General features: G+C 38.8%; 1 protein-coding gene across 1 annotated transcript in view; it reads right to left on the bottom strand.

Moving 5' to 3' along the window:
- Positions 1-13,981, bottom strand: part of LOC124284089 (protein farnesyltransferase/geranylgeranyltransferase type-1 subunit alpha-like) — a 43,112-nt gene extending 29,131 nt beyond the window's left edge. The window contains exons 1-2 of the mRNA XM_046720144.1: positions 13,803-13,981; positions 3,678-3,792 (exon numbers count right to left, since the gene is read on the bottom strand). Of these exons, the coding sequence (XP_046576100.1) occupies positions 3,678-3,792; positions 13,803-13,947 (260 nt within the window). The 5' untranslated portion in view covers positions 13,948-13,981. The remainder of the gene's footprint in view (positions 1-3,677; positions 3,793-13,802) is intronic.
- Between the last annotated feature and the right edge of the window lie 1,612 nt (positions 13,982-15,593).

Below are 15,593 nucleotides of genomic sequence, written 5' to 3'. Positions count from 1 at the left end.
ACATCTCCTGCATTATATGCTGGTGGGATAAAAACGAAATTTGATAAAAATATGAATTGTACATTACAGACACAGATCCATATCAGTTTGCATTGAATACAATTATTTATATACCGTATACTGACATCTTATTTATTGTTATGAAGTTATGAATATTGACAGGGCCGGCCAGATGATACTTGATAGGGTCAGTAGGTTTGAAAAGAACTGGTCCTGTGGACCAGCGAGCTGAAAAGTTAGTTTCTACACTGTTGTCCACAGTGAGTCACTTGATACCAATGAACATAGTCATATTGCGTGGTATCATGTTAAACCTTATCAACAGGTGAATCAAGCTATATTCTAACCAGTTAATCAATGTTACTGATTTAAATGGAACAAAAATTAACACACTTTTTTTTGTTTTCAAATGTGGATCTTTAGGGAGACAACAGTTCCTTTACCAGGAACATGATTTATGGCTGAGGCTGAGCGGTGGCTGAGCCGTCTAGGTGTCAGACTCTGAGGGTGTGGGTTCGAATCCCGGATGGGACTCAACCCAAAAAGTACTAGAAGCTGTACTTTACTAAGAAAGTGTAATCCCAAATATAACACAGGGGTGGAAATAACTTTAAAATTGATAGTGTACTCCGGTACAGTGGCACATGTAAAATCACTTGCCCTGATAATTTTTCCACTATACCGGGCGTTTTCTTGTTGATTTTTTAAAATAAACAACTTATCATTAACATTGGAATATCAACTGGACACCGGTACAGTGTGATATACTAATTTGCTTGCCCGACAGAAAAAAACCCTGGACTCGGGCGTCGGGCAATGGGTTATTTCCACCCCTGTAACATATGCTACATTTGACAACTTTCTAAAATGGCATTGTGTATTTCATTCATGATTCATGTCACCATTGACATCAAACAAAACTGGTATATACAAAAACTGAAGCTTCATCAGGATTAGATATATAGGATATGATGGGTTAAGTTACATGTATCAGCTGAAGACAATACTGGAAGCGAATGATGATCGGGGATCCCGATAAACAGTGGCTGATGAGGCAAGTTCATGAATAATTCCTTTTTGTGGTTTACTTTCTAATGAAACACCTTTTCTAACACAGTTCTAGTCATTAACAGCTGAGATTTGTATCATGATCAGTGAATAAAAAAGCAGGGAGAGAGAGAGTGAGTGAGTTAGAATTTAATGTCACATTGGCAATATTTCAGCCATATTGTGAGAGAGAGAGAGTGAGAGGTGAGGAGAGGTGAAATTGGGTTTAACGTTGCACTGGAGAATATTTCGCTCATATGACGATGTGCATGCGTGTGCATGTGTATGTGCGGCTGCTTGTACTAGCCCAGACTGAAGCTGGTTTTATAGTGCTAGCCCACTGAGATACCATGCCGCAGTGAAGCATGAATACCCCACTCAGACACATTATACTGAATTCGAGCCGACCAGTCCTTGATATACCCTTTAATGCATGAGCGCGAGGCAGGGACCAACAAGTGCCATATTTTAACGTCTTTTTGGTATGACGCGGTCAGGGAAAAGAGAGAGAGAGAGAGAGAGAAGTGAAGGGGAGAGGGAAGAGAGTGAGTGAGGGTTTTTACGCCTCACTCAGCAATATTCCAGCTATATGGCGGCGATCTGTAAATAATCGAGTCTGGACCAGACATTCCAGTGATCAACAGCATGAGCATCGATCTGCACAATTGGGAACCGATGACATGTGTCAACCAAGTCAGTGAGCCTGACCACCCGATCCCGTTAGTCACCTCTTACAAGCATGGGTTGCTGAAGACCAATTCTAACCCGGATCTTCACGGATAGGGAGAGAAAGGGAGAGAAAAAAAGAATGAAAGAGAAAAGTAGGGAGAGAGAACGGGAGGCACACAGCACACTTCGGCTTAGAATTTAGGTTAAGCAATGCCATGAATATAAGTAATATCAGAACTGTTTCAAAACCAATTGTCTGAAAGCTTATTGCAGTATAACATCATGTCCGTAATACAATCCCATTATGCACCATGACAATGACAGGAAATATATTCAGTTGAACATGGAGTATAAAAAGGGTTAACACTATGCAGCCCACATTGAATCGATATACAGAATATTAAGATCTTGCTTTCAAATTCACACAACTCCAAGGTCATTTCAAATCTTGTCAATGTTTCTTGTTTGGGCTTTTCAAAAACACAATCTATTTATCTTTTCTTTATGCCCCAATACTTTCAAATCCGACCAAGCAGTACCTGCGCAATAGTCACACAATCTATGTTGACAGGTCCAATTGATATTAGTATCATTACTCAGTGTCTGACCTTGTACATGATTGTCAAGGTCAGCCGAACAACAGTGTTCATTTCACACCATAATGTAATCCTAAGTATCATGAATATTGTATCAGCTAGAGATAGCCCAGACGTGTTTAATGACCCAGTTTGTGAGGGCATATACACTATTATACCACTGATATCTGTGACTTAATGGTTGGTGGACTGGTGGTGAACTCAATATAGGACAAAGGTTCTGTGGCGTCTCGTCTGAGCATGTAGGCCGAATAGTTTAAGGTAATACTATAGTAAGCTAGTCATGACAAGGTTTGGGGTTCTTACAGACTTGTTGCTAGTCTTGAGTAACACATACAATATTTGGGATTACACACTTTCAGTAAAGTACAGATTCTAGTACGTTTGTTGGGTTGAGACCCATCCGGGATTCGAACCCACACTCTCAGAATCAGGCACCTAATCGCCAGCACACAAAGTCAGCCGTCTGACCCGCTCAGCCACAATGGCTCCCCTAAAAAAGTTGGACATTTGGTAGTCTATACCACAGAATTTGTGTATCCCTCTGACAAGCGTAAATTGGCACAGCAAACACAATAAATACATAATGTAATTTAAACAGTGGTCAAATGTAACACATATTATATTTGTTAGGGACCGTTCATAAGTTATGGCTAGGGGAGTGATGATGATTTTTATGGAGAAGCATATACAATGTGAATGACCCCCAATTTATGTACAAAATAAGTGACCCCTGCATGCCATGTACAATGACCCCCACCCCCTTCCCATAATTTCTAAGCATAATTCTAAACATACTTTTATGTACAAAATTGATGACCCCCTTCCTAGCTCCCCAGAACAAAATGGGTGACACCCCCCCAAAAAAATTTCAAAAAATCATCATCACCCCCCTAGCCATAGATTATGAACGGTCCCTTATACACTTTCTCAGAAAGGTCCTTCTTTCAATACTGAGAGTCCAACTGCTATTGTATACCATATCCATCACAGATCCATTCTTTAGCCAGCATGGTTTGCTAGGGATCTATTCCAGTGGAATCCCCAGAGGTACTAGCATTGTAGCAACTGTCTACTGTCCCTTTCTGATTGCTACTGATCTGTTATCAAACCTCTGACTTCTGCAGATCTGTTATCCAACTCTGACTTCAGCAGATCTGTTATCCCCCCTCTGAAAGCTGGTAATTTGTTGTCCCCACATCTGACTTTTGCTGATCTGTTATCCCCCCTCTGAATTCTGATATTTTGTCACCCCTCCATCTGACTTCCGCTGATCTGTTATCCCCCCTCTGAATGCTGGTATTTTGTCATCCCTCATCTGACTTCAGCTGATCTTTTATCCTCCCTCTGAACGCTACTACTCACCAGACAGTGTAGTTTGCTGGGTTGAGTTCAGCCGCGTCTTTCGTCAGCTCCAGAGCCCGGTCACTTCTCTCCTCCGCAGCAAGGATGGCACGGAAGTAGTCGTACACATCCCGAACTGAAACAAATATATGGTGAACTTTTTGCTTTAAAAGTTATAACTTTTAGCATAAGGGCAATGACAAGAAAGCCTTTCAAGGCTAGAACAACACTTCTTACAGCAAAAGCAAAATACTGCTTGTGACTTTTTAAGCTCCAAGCAAAATGAAACTGCAATAAGCAAAAACATAAAAATTATTCCCAAATTACATCATGTTGACATGTTAAACCTACAATGCCCACAGCTTTACTAGATTTCTTGGCGTGACCGGCAGTTTTCTTTTTGTCAGGACTTATCCCCAATTCCTCACCACTTTCCCATTCACACTTCCGTTTTAAGTAGTTTGTTGTCATGTTATTAGTAATAATATTCGATCATAAATGCCAAATTTGACAAATGCACGCTGTTGCTTTGGTCCGCCATCATTGAATCGGAAAACCCTGATGATACACTAAGCAAGTTCTGTGGATTTTAAATTCGGAATCCTTTGTTAATTGTTGTCAATAAATAAAGGGAAATAACTCAAAACTGAGTATGACAATGTTTTTATACGACCATTCTCATAACTCCAAACTTAGTATGATTGACGATGTTTTCATGAGGCCATTTTCATAATTTTTCTGATTTAAATCAACAAAAACATTGGACACTAAAAAAGTCGGCCTTTACAAAAAAACTGAACGCTATTATGATTTTTAAATGCATTTAGCATATCAATGTCCGTTAATTTCAACCCTTGCCACTGACTGTCACACATACTTTCAACTGATACTACTAACCAAGACAGGAAACAAGTCACAGGTGTCCTGCCACGTCAACCTCAGCTATAAATTACAGGACCAACAGCTAGAAGTATCAGCATAAGTTTCTAATATGATTAATATTAATAGTTTGTGCACATCAAGAATCAACATGAGTTTCTAATTATAATAAATAGTAATAATTTGTGCACGTCAAGTATCAGCATGAGTTTCTTATATGATTATTAATATTAATAACAAACACACAAAAGCGATGATTAATCAACAATGATCACATACTGTTCGTGTATATATTATAATATATGATCATATATTTATAATTTATATAAATGTAAAATATACATAATCAACACTAAGGCACAGCTTGATTTAAGAGATGCTAACCTACTTGCACCAGGTGCAACCTATGATAAAAACCTAGTTGCACCAGCCAAATACCAGCTGCACTGCTTTTATTGCAATATGTATTAAAAGAAATATGCAATTGAATTATTCAAGTCTTGAAGAAAAATGAGCTGACATATTTATGCTTATAATGTTAGATTTATTGTTGATTTATTTCTCAAAAATTGACTTGCAAATTAGACAAATAACTAGGTTGCACTTTGTAATATTGGGTTGCACCAGTGCAAGTGCCTTGTAAGGTTATACGGACACTCATGAACATGGACCGCTAGTTTACAGTAACATCGGTGAAAACGTGTGTGAACTAAAATGGCATGCTTATTTAATCTCATTCCATGTGTGTACAACTTCCGCTTACCATGTTCATGAGGGTCTGTATAACCTTAGTGTTGATTATATATATTTTACATTTATAGAGCAAAACCTGTAATTAAAATTACACAATGCTAGGATATATTTCTTTGGGTTAAATAGTATTATGTATTAAAATTCATACAGTTATATTATGGTCTATGTCTTAACTAAATCCCCGGTAGATTGCCAGGAACATGTGCAGAGCTGATTGCCATTTCCGGCTCTATATATGAGACAAATACACACGGTAATCTTAATGCCTGCAAATAATACAATGCCCAGCAAAAACAAATTATAACTTAAAGGTAAATAATCTTGTCCAGTGACGTTTAATTGCAAATTTAACGTCTTTACTGACAAAGTCGTCTTCTCTTGTTTGTTTGTTCACGCGAAGCGATACAGTGTCATTTTCTTACCCCCTGGAATAAAGTTTGACGAAAGTGTAACCCATAGATAAGCCGACCCCCTTCTACAGACTGCTTTTTTGGGTCATCAAAATTCTGCTTATCTACGGTATTATATGGTACAACATGAAATTAAGCATTACTATGCATGGAACGATGGTGCATATCTAATTCATCATCACAGAGTGCCTTTGATCCACTGGAAACACTTGTGAGATTTATGAAGACACGTTACAGATTTGTCATGGAGGCACCATCCACAAACATATCCATCATTTAAAGGATATGTGTTTGAAGTCTCTTGTCAACTACAATACTGTATTTAATATTCATTGTTGACTTGCAAGTGAAGGAATCTGTTAGTCCAGTTACAATTCACTCACGTATTTGGTGAATCAAACCGTATCCCTTCATGAACAGAATTTATTATCCGTGGTCTCTAGAATCGAATATTTATGAATACTTGTAAGGCCAGATCAATTTTATTTCTTGTTTTACGGATCCGCCGGTCTATTTTTTCAAGAATAAGAAAATAATAATTAATTTTTCCCGCTAAAAAAAATAGAATCCTAATGTTGATGTGATATAACTGAAATACTCTTGAAATCAGTGTAAAACCTAAACTCACACAACAGTTGAACTTATTTTTAAGTTGACATAAACAAACCAAAAGAGTTAACATGGAAACTCATGTGGGTTTTGCTTTGACTGGTGATTTCACAAGGCTATTCCAACAAACAAAGCCAGTCTTACAAATACATACAGACAGAGTCAGTTATAACAATATTTAAGTTAAGTCCACAATCATGGCAGCAATGAAATCATTATTCATTTCACACACTTGTTCGTTGTTTAATGCTACATTCAACAAGAGTCAAACTAACCATGCCAACCGCTAAAAGCAGGATGGAAATAATCTAACGTTCACCACTGTGACTAGTGAGTCGTGTTTGATGTTACCATGGTTACTCTGAACATTCTTTCAGTTTTATCACAGTGTTGTATAATTAACTGGTGAATCAGTTCAAACCCCAGAAGAAAGCCATCGTGTGACCAAACCAATGATCACAATCAGAGTAATTATGGGATCAAAACACGCAATCATATTCTACTCAAAATAAGTTAAGGATTTCCTGATTCTTTCATACTAGAATAGGCAACATGTCATTAGGGATGGCTAAGAAGATTGATTATCGGAAACATTGTCGCACGCGTGTATGTGCATGACGTGCGTGTGTGTGGAAGAAAACAGAGAACTATTAATGGTTATCGATATGAAAAATTCTGTCATTGATAATAATAAATATAAACTATTTTGATAAAATTAAGTTTACATTTACTCAAAAGCAGGTTTTTATTCACATGCTGCTTCCAAGTTATGCTCACGTCAGTGGTTTGTTAGTACTCCAAGCATAAATATGTCACCACTTACAAAAAAATTGCAAAATCTAGTTTAGAAGAGTTGACTTAAGTAAGTGGCTACATTTACACTAGCGAGTCTAAACTTTTGATGGGGAGTATATGTCAATAATCTATCAATATTTAGTAGATCTTTATGTCCTACATTGATAGCCAGCCCCAAATGTCAAGCCACGACAGATTCAGGTGACCGTGGTTATCAAACAGAAGGGTGGTGGGGTAGCCTAGTGGTTGAAGTGTTTGCTTGTCATGCCGAAGACCCAGGTTTAATTCCCCACATGGTTACAATGTGTTAAGCCCATTTATTACCCACACGGTCAACGTATGGGTAGTTGCATACTAATCTCGTATGTCACACGAATGTCGTATCAAGTTGACCTGTGTCGTAACGACGTGACCTGAGATTCTAATGATTTGATTGGATAACCGATGACCTCTCAGTTAGGTCACGTTGTGACAGAACTACTTGTCCATTCATAACAAACACGTGAATTCATTCATTCTACAACTTAGATGCATTGTGGGAATGTAAACATTGCGAACGTTGCCGTGTCGCTGTTTAATTGTGAGTCGAACTGAGACATTATATCCGTCGAAAAACATAAACGCAATGTTTCCACCAGTGATGTTAGCCGAGTGAAGCAGTTGCAAACCAAGAAACGGGTTGCCATGGAGTAGTTTACTGTAGGAGGCTGTACGAGAGGCGATGACAACTGACATGCATCGTGACGTCGGTTACGAAGGAGACAGGCGAGAATGGCGAAGTGAAGTCAATACAATGTGACGTCATGCAAAAAGTGTACTACAGAACAAAATTCTTCCTCAACCTCTTTATGAAACCGGTTTAGGTTTGAAACCATAGCAATAACAAAAATACGCTATTTTGTCAATTTAATGCATGTAAGACGTGGGTAATAAATAAAATACCACACTCGGGTCTCATTACATACGAATTATATGAAACTCGCTTTCGCTCGGTCAGATACCACAGGAAGGACACTTGTTTCGTATAATTTGTATATAATGAGACCGAGTGTAATATTCTCTATTTCTGCAGTTTCCCGGCATATTGCTAGAATATTGCTAAAGGCGGCATCAAATTAAACTCACTCACTTCATACCAGGAACAAGTTGAATTTATGCTTGGTGAGGTGAAATTGGGTTTAACGTCGTGCTTGAGAATATTTCGCTCATATGACGACGTGCATGCGTGTGTATGTCTATGTGCGGCTGCTTGTACTAGCCCAGACTGAAGCTGGTTTTATAATGCCCAATGAGATACCAAGCCGCACTGAAGCATGAATAACCCACTCAGACACATTATACTGACTCCGAGCCGACCAGTCCTTGATGTACCCATTAATGCCGAGCGCCAGGCAGGGACCAACAAGTACCATATTTTAATGTCTTTTGGTATGACACGGACGGGGATCAAACCTTCCGCTCATCGGGCGGACGCTCTTACCACTACACCACGGAGGCAGTCGAATTTATGCTTGGAAGGTGGATACTTAAAAGTCACATGCAACGTAAAACACAACTTTGCAGATTCTGATACCTTTCGGTATGGACTTCATCAAAAGGTGGATACTTCAAACAAAAAATTCAAATAACCCAACACACAATAAACACTGATGAGTCATGTGTAGTTAATACCATACAAGAAGTGAGTATGGTTTTACACTACTATCAGCTACATTCCAGCAACATCACCAGAAATGGGCCTCACACATTGTAGTATTAGTACCCATGTGGGGAAAACCTGGGTCTTCTCCGTGACAAGCGTACACTTTAACCATTTGGCTACCCCACTGCCCTAATATCATACAAGCAGCTTCAACCATCTGCCTGATGAAACCTGATGCAATACTTAAATACACAGGACTTTAAAAACAACAACTGTGTTATTTTATAATCAACATGGATAATGTTGATGTTGCTTCGATCAAAGCTTAGCCTTGTCAATGTACCATGGCAAAGAGTTTCATGAAGCTTTACTGATGTGAAACAAGCATCCATATTTGGGTATGTTTTTACTGCAAACATAGTGAATAAATGACATGTCATGCGGTTCGGAGATTGACTGAGACAACACTGAAAGCTGGATGAAGAGCCTCCGTGTTCATCATCCTGTGAAGATCCAGGTTCAACTGATCTTCAACAACCACTGCCTTTTGTAAGACTAAGAGGTGACTAACTTCAAGTCTTGATAGGGTGGTTTGGGTTACTGTTTGCTGGTTGTTTAATGCTTCACTCAGCAATATGCACCCTATATGACAGTCTGTTAATACTGGACCAGACAATCCAGTGACTGACATCATGAGCATCAATCCTTGCATTTGGTATATGTTACCATCCATCAACCAAGCCAAACCCTGTCCTAATCGCTTCTTACGACAAGCATGGTTTGTTGAAGATACAGTCATCCCTCGCCATAACGCGGGTCTTGGGGTCCATGGATGAACCCCCCACATTATTAGACACCTGCGTTATAGTAAGTAAGTAACTATTACACAAAGCGGGACAAAGGCCAAGTAAAATCATATTTTCCATGGACGTAACAAAACTGATATTTCATGTATTGTGCCCAGTCAAAACTATATCATATCGTAGGTGAAAAAACAAACTTTGTAAATGAAAATAGATGTATGTACTGGAAACCTACAATCAAACATCACTAGACATGATAATTTATTCAATTGTTGTTCCTTTTATGCTACCTGTTATTCAACTTACGCTGGAAATAGCAATCAGAAGTGCACAGATGTTTTGGTCCATCACTGATGTGATTCAGTTAAAAAAGATTCGATAACATAAATCAAAGGATGTCTATTCCATTATCAGAATAATTTATATCTTAAGCAGTTATTTTACGTAGGAGACAGTTTGACAAGTCACCGCTGACTTCACACGGTACGTGCCACTTTGATTGTAAAAACAAAATGTTGGCAATTAATTGTCAAATATGACTTCAATGAGTCAATAACGCGGATCTTGGGATCCATGGATGACGAGGCTGTAATCTGTTCGTGATTGCTGAGAATAATGTGAAATTGGTGCTATCGCGGTAGGCGTGAAAAACGGACCCTCACGAATTTGGTAAGCAGACGTTGTATGGAATGGGGTAATGCCATTTCACTCATGGTTTCTCCGTTGTTATTTTAACAGTTTTAATGAATGAAAATGGGAGTGAATTTAATCAAATAAAATGTGTTTTCTGACATCATACGTTCTCGGATGGCGGTGTTTACCCGCGTAATAACGTGGTGTGTTGCATCACAGCAAACATTGTAAGTACTCAGCTGATGGCATGTCTTTATGATGAAGTTGTCTTTATAAGTTATTACGATGTTTCACAGTTCGTCTGATTATTATTGAGAAAACCCTGCATGTTTAAAGCATCTGAAAAAACATGGATAAGTACGATAAACACTGTTAATTGCAATCCGCACTGAATTTCACTAGTTTACAACGTGATTAACCAGAGCTCAACAGCGGAATTGATTATGTGCTATTTTCGATGACATGAAGATGTGTGATCGCTGGGCAACTTTTTTTATGGGAGCAACGGATTAACCCGCGGTTTAACCGAATCCGCGGTATCGCGAAGAGCGTTATTGCGATGGGATGACTGTACTTCTAACCCTGATCTTCATAGATCAGATTGGTTGATGAAATCACTGATCAATGCTCAAGTTAGTTTTTCTAGAATACTGCTGAGTGCATTATTACACAACAAAGGAATCCACGCCTGTCAGTGGTAATGTCTTAATCACTGTTAACAAATGTATACCAACATTATTTTTTTGTTTGCTTCAGAAATAAACTTAATCATGGTTATTGAAAAACATATCTACCATTTTTCAATTAAGTGTAATCAGAACATTATTTTCATCATGTTCATGAGCCAATGATTTACATAATGAACTCACAAAATGAGAATTTAAAAATTTGTTTTACCTTTCTATTACGTTTACATCACAAGTTCATCTCGTCTGATGTTCTCACCACCATAGTTTCACAAACTGAGATGGCTTAAGCTTCTGAATGTTCACATACCAGCTGTAGACACAGTAGGTCATACCTAACTAATCTGAACCTCATTCCGGACTTGTAAGTAAGTGGGTGAGTGAGTAAAGGCTTATACCACTTTTAGCAATATTCCAGGAATATCACGGAAGGGGACACCAGAAATAGGCTTCATACATTGTACTCATGTGGGGAATCGAACCTGGGTCTTCGGCATGACAAAAGGATGATTTCTGCACCTCATTCCAGACTTGTATATGTATATATTGAACTATAACTGGACTTCAGGGAAACACCCCTAGACTCCCAATATTTTCCAACCCGTGAAGGTCTGGGTTAGGATGAACCTTCAGTAACCCATGCTTGCCGTAAGAGGCGACAAACGGGATCGGGTGGTCTGGCTCGCTGACTTGGTTGACACATGTCATCGGTTCCCAATTGCGCAGATCGATGATTGTGCTGTTGATCACTGGATTGTCTGGTCCAGACTCGATTATTTACAGACCGCTGCCATATAGCTGGAATATTGCTAAGTGCGACGTTAAACTATACTCACTCAATATTTTCCAACAGACCAGTGGTTGGGTAACTGCCTTAGCTTGAATCCACAACAGCAAAATCATATATACTGGTAACCATATATGTTTCTGTAAGATGAGTCTGTCTCACAGTCCCTGAACCACAGTGTTTCCCTACTGCCTAACCGTGCATGCAATGGTAAAGCTCTAAATGAACCAAGTCAAGATTTCTCGAGGTTCATAAATCTCCCATCTCATTGGGGCTCCTTTTCAATTCAAATGGGTTATTTGTTACTATCAAATTATATATATTCAATTCAGGGACTAAGCGTTAGTCTACAGTACGTTTGGCATGTTCATGAAGGAATATATATCACAGGAGTAAGTGAGATGGGTTTAACGCAACTTTAAACAATGTTCCAGTTATATCAAGATGTGGGGGACTTGCATTTAGCAATATTCCAGCTATATGGCAGTGGTATGTAAATAATCGAGTCTGAACAAGACAAACAAGTGATCAACAGCATGAGCATCGATCTATGCAACAGGGATACGAAGTCAGCGAGCCTGACCACCTGATCCTGTTGAAATAAATGCGTATTTGCCCAGGGACTTTTTGTCATTTCATAGTCCATTATGTTCATCATATTTACATCAAAATGTAAAACAGCAGCTGGATATGCTGAAAGACATGATCTGCAAGGGTCGGCAAAACAGACATGATAATAATTTCTCAAGACCTAATCAATCATGGGGGATCTACATGATGGAGGCAATTTATACAGGGATGGACGTGGATGAGCTTTGTACAAGGACATCGCAGACAGTAGAATCAATATCTGCATCATCATGTGTGAGAGCGAGTACGGTTTTGCGCCGCTTTTAGTTTTAGCAATACTTAGTCCCCACGACCTATATAATGGCAACTTCAAGTTCACAAATCAGTAATTGTTTCATACCCTATCAATCTACTGTAAAAGAAACACTCAAATAGTCCCACATTCAATTATTAAAGGTTACTGTATGCTATAAATATATATTATTTCACGAATGGCATGAGAAATTCTGAATGGCGATAACTGTTATAAAGAAAACATCTATTTATACTGCCATGATTCCCTTCCGCCGCTTTATATAAAAACATGATCGGCGGCAGTGAAGGGGTTGGACACATCGGTGAATAGCTAATTAAGTATCATAATTAATTCTGTGTCATTAATTTAACGAATGACAGAGTAATTTTGTAAACACCGCTAAAATATGGCGAGCAGTCTGTTCAGCAACCAGTAGATGTACTGTACACTGAATAACCTTGCACAACCATGATTCATTATTCAAAATCAACATTTGATCAAATTGTCAATTAATTCCATGCCAGCTAGGTTATTTCCTATTTTTCACAATTCATAATTTAAGGCATCAGTCAATTTGAATTTCATTCAATGGTAAAGCATGAAAATAATGAAAATATTGTGTTGCTACACACAAAAACACAACATTCGCGACCACGAGTGTCATCAAGGGCAAATAAGAATTTTACATGTCACAATAACCTTGGTATGAAACCTCCCAGATCAATGCTAGTTTTTTTTTATAAATTGCTGCATGATTATCGTTAATGTCAATGCTTCAAAACTAGAAGCCAAGCCCTAAACAAACATGGTAAACAAATAATCGTCATGCGCTCAGATGATGATGGTGCATTTCTCATCATGTGCCTGATAGCAGCCAAAATATAATAATATATACATTAAAATAATCTTTACAGAAAATTTAATTAAATATGACGGGAAAAGTTTGGACGTGCATGGTTATATCATAAGGAGAGACATTTACGCTCGCGAGGGCCGCCAAACATGAAATCTGCATATCATTATTGTGAATGACAATACTAGGGCAAGGATGTAAACATAAACAACGAACGTCGCTACACCCCAGCCTAACAACGTTAGAAAACAATAATCGTACAGCAATCAATTCAAAACAAATCCAGTACTCTCAGACGAGTGCCAAGGCACATTTTCCGCTAATACTAAAAATATTTCGATCTAAATTCCGATAACTCTTCGCGCCAAATATAGAAAAGAGGCATGGCCGTCTCTTCGACCGGGGTAAGCATGGTGACATTGACTACTCACATTTTTCCGAGTAGGCGATCTGGACCACTGGGTGTGGCCCGTCGTCCTGGGGGACAGGCTGTATGTCTTTCCATTCCTGGCGGTCCTTGTAAGGGACCCAGGTTTCGGTATAAACCCCTTCACAATCGGAGCTACCGTCAGACATGTTGCTTGTTGTCAACCACAGCCGAAAGAGGGCGCCTGCGCACGCAAATGTTTATAATAATTTCCTACCGACATTTTCTATGCTGTCTCGCTCTGTTGAACACATTGTCAATGAAGGACAGTTGTCATAACATGCCAGTGACGTTTTCGTTGCACGTGGGGCCTGTTTTTGTGTGGATGAGGTGTATTAATGTCAACTCTCAAATTGTACTTATCTGTTATTCAGTATATTGCTGAATTCGGCTTGATTGCTCATAGACTAACTGTAAGTCTGTTAATATATATAATTTTGATAGAACAATTAAATAATTCCTTTTAAATTGAAATGAGCCGCATTGAATGGGAGATCCAGCACCTGAGGAAATCTAGAGGGCTTTAGCACTGCAGAATGGGCTGGGGGGAATGGAAAATAATGTGGATTAGAGACTGCAAGACAGACCATATCTGCTCACAGCGACTGTAGATGATATACATAGATCTTTCTTTGTTTCTTTACGCCACACTCGGCAATATTTCAAATATGGTGGCGGTCTGTAAATAATCGAGTCTAGACCAGACAATCTAGTGATCAACAGCATGAGCATCGATCTACGCATTTAGGATACGATGACATGCATTAACAAAGTCAGCGAGCCTGACTACCCGATCCCGTTAGTCGCCTCTTACGTACGACAAGCATGAGTTGCTGAAGACCAATTCTAACCCGGACCATCACGGGTTGTAGGTATTGTAAGTGTCACAGTCTGTCTATATAGTATACACTGTGAAGGGTATTCTTTATAATACACAAACAGATTAACAAGGGGGTCTACTCCCATTTGTGAGAACTCCCAATTCAGAGATTCCCAGTTATGAGACAGTGGAGTAGGTAATTAACAAAGAAAACACACCATACTCCCCTCTCTGATAGAATGGATTCACCCTAGCTAATTACTGATTTGCTATGTAACTGAATCTTGTGGAAGTCTTAATGAAACTTTATAAGATAAATTGATTAACATACACTTTGTGTAGGTAACTTCGTGATCATTTGAAAGAGAAATTAATTTACCTACTCAGATTTACATCCTTCTCCGAAACTACAAGATATAGTTTAAGAAATAACTCTGAAATACAAGTTTACAGTCGAACTGCCTCTTATGCCAAATCCTTTTTACCCGGCACTACCCGTTATAACCTGGATACCATTTTGAACGGAAACGAAGTTGGGGACTGCACTTTACCAGGAGCAAGTTTTCGGATTTTTCACGATGCCAACTAGAAGGAATACATGGCTAATGAGTTAATTTATTTAGCCAAACACTAGCTGTCTATATGCCACGGGGTTCCACGGGTAGCAAATAATTAGTATTCGTTTGAAAAGAAAACATCAAATGAAGCACTACCATCCTGCACTGTATAAAGAGAAAAATGTGCCCCACAAAAATTTTAATTTGTGTTATGCAACCTAACCAGAGACAATATGACCTAACCCATTCCTGGAACAACATGCCATGGCGTTGTATGGTCGGCGGGTATATATACTCATGCCAATAAAGGTTGTCACCCCCTCCCCACCACAACCCCACACACACCTCACACCCCCTCTCCAATTAAAAAAATTGAAAGGGGTGACAACCATTATTGACATGAGTATATTTTACTGTA

This window comes from Haliotis rubra, unplaced genomic scaffold (genome assembly GCF_003918875.1).
Source record: "Haliotis rubra isolate DU_JTF1 unplaced genomic scaffold, ASM391887v1 Scf329, whole genome shotgun sequence".
In the NCBI taxonomy this organism is placed as follows: domain Eukaryota; kingdom Metazoa; phylum Mollusca; class Gastropoda; order Lepetellida; family Haliotidae; genus Haliotis; species Haliotis rubra.
This window is presented reverse-complemented; position numbering and strand designations above follow the sequence as displayed.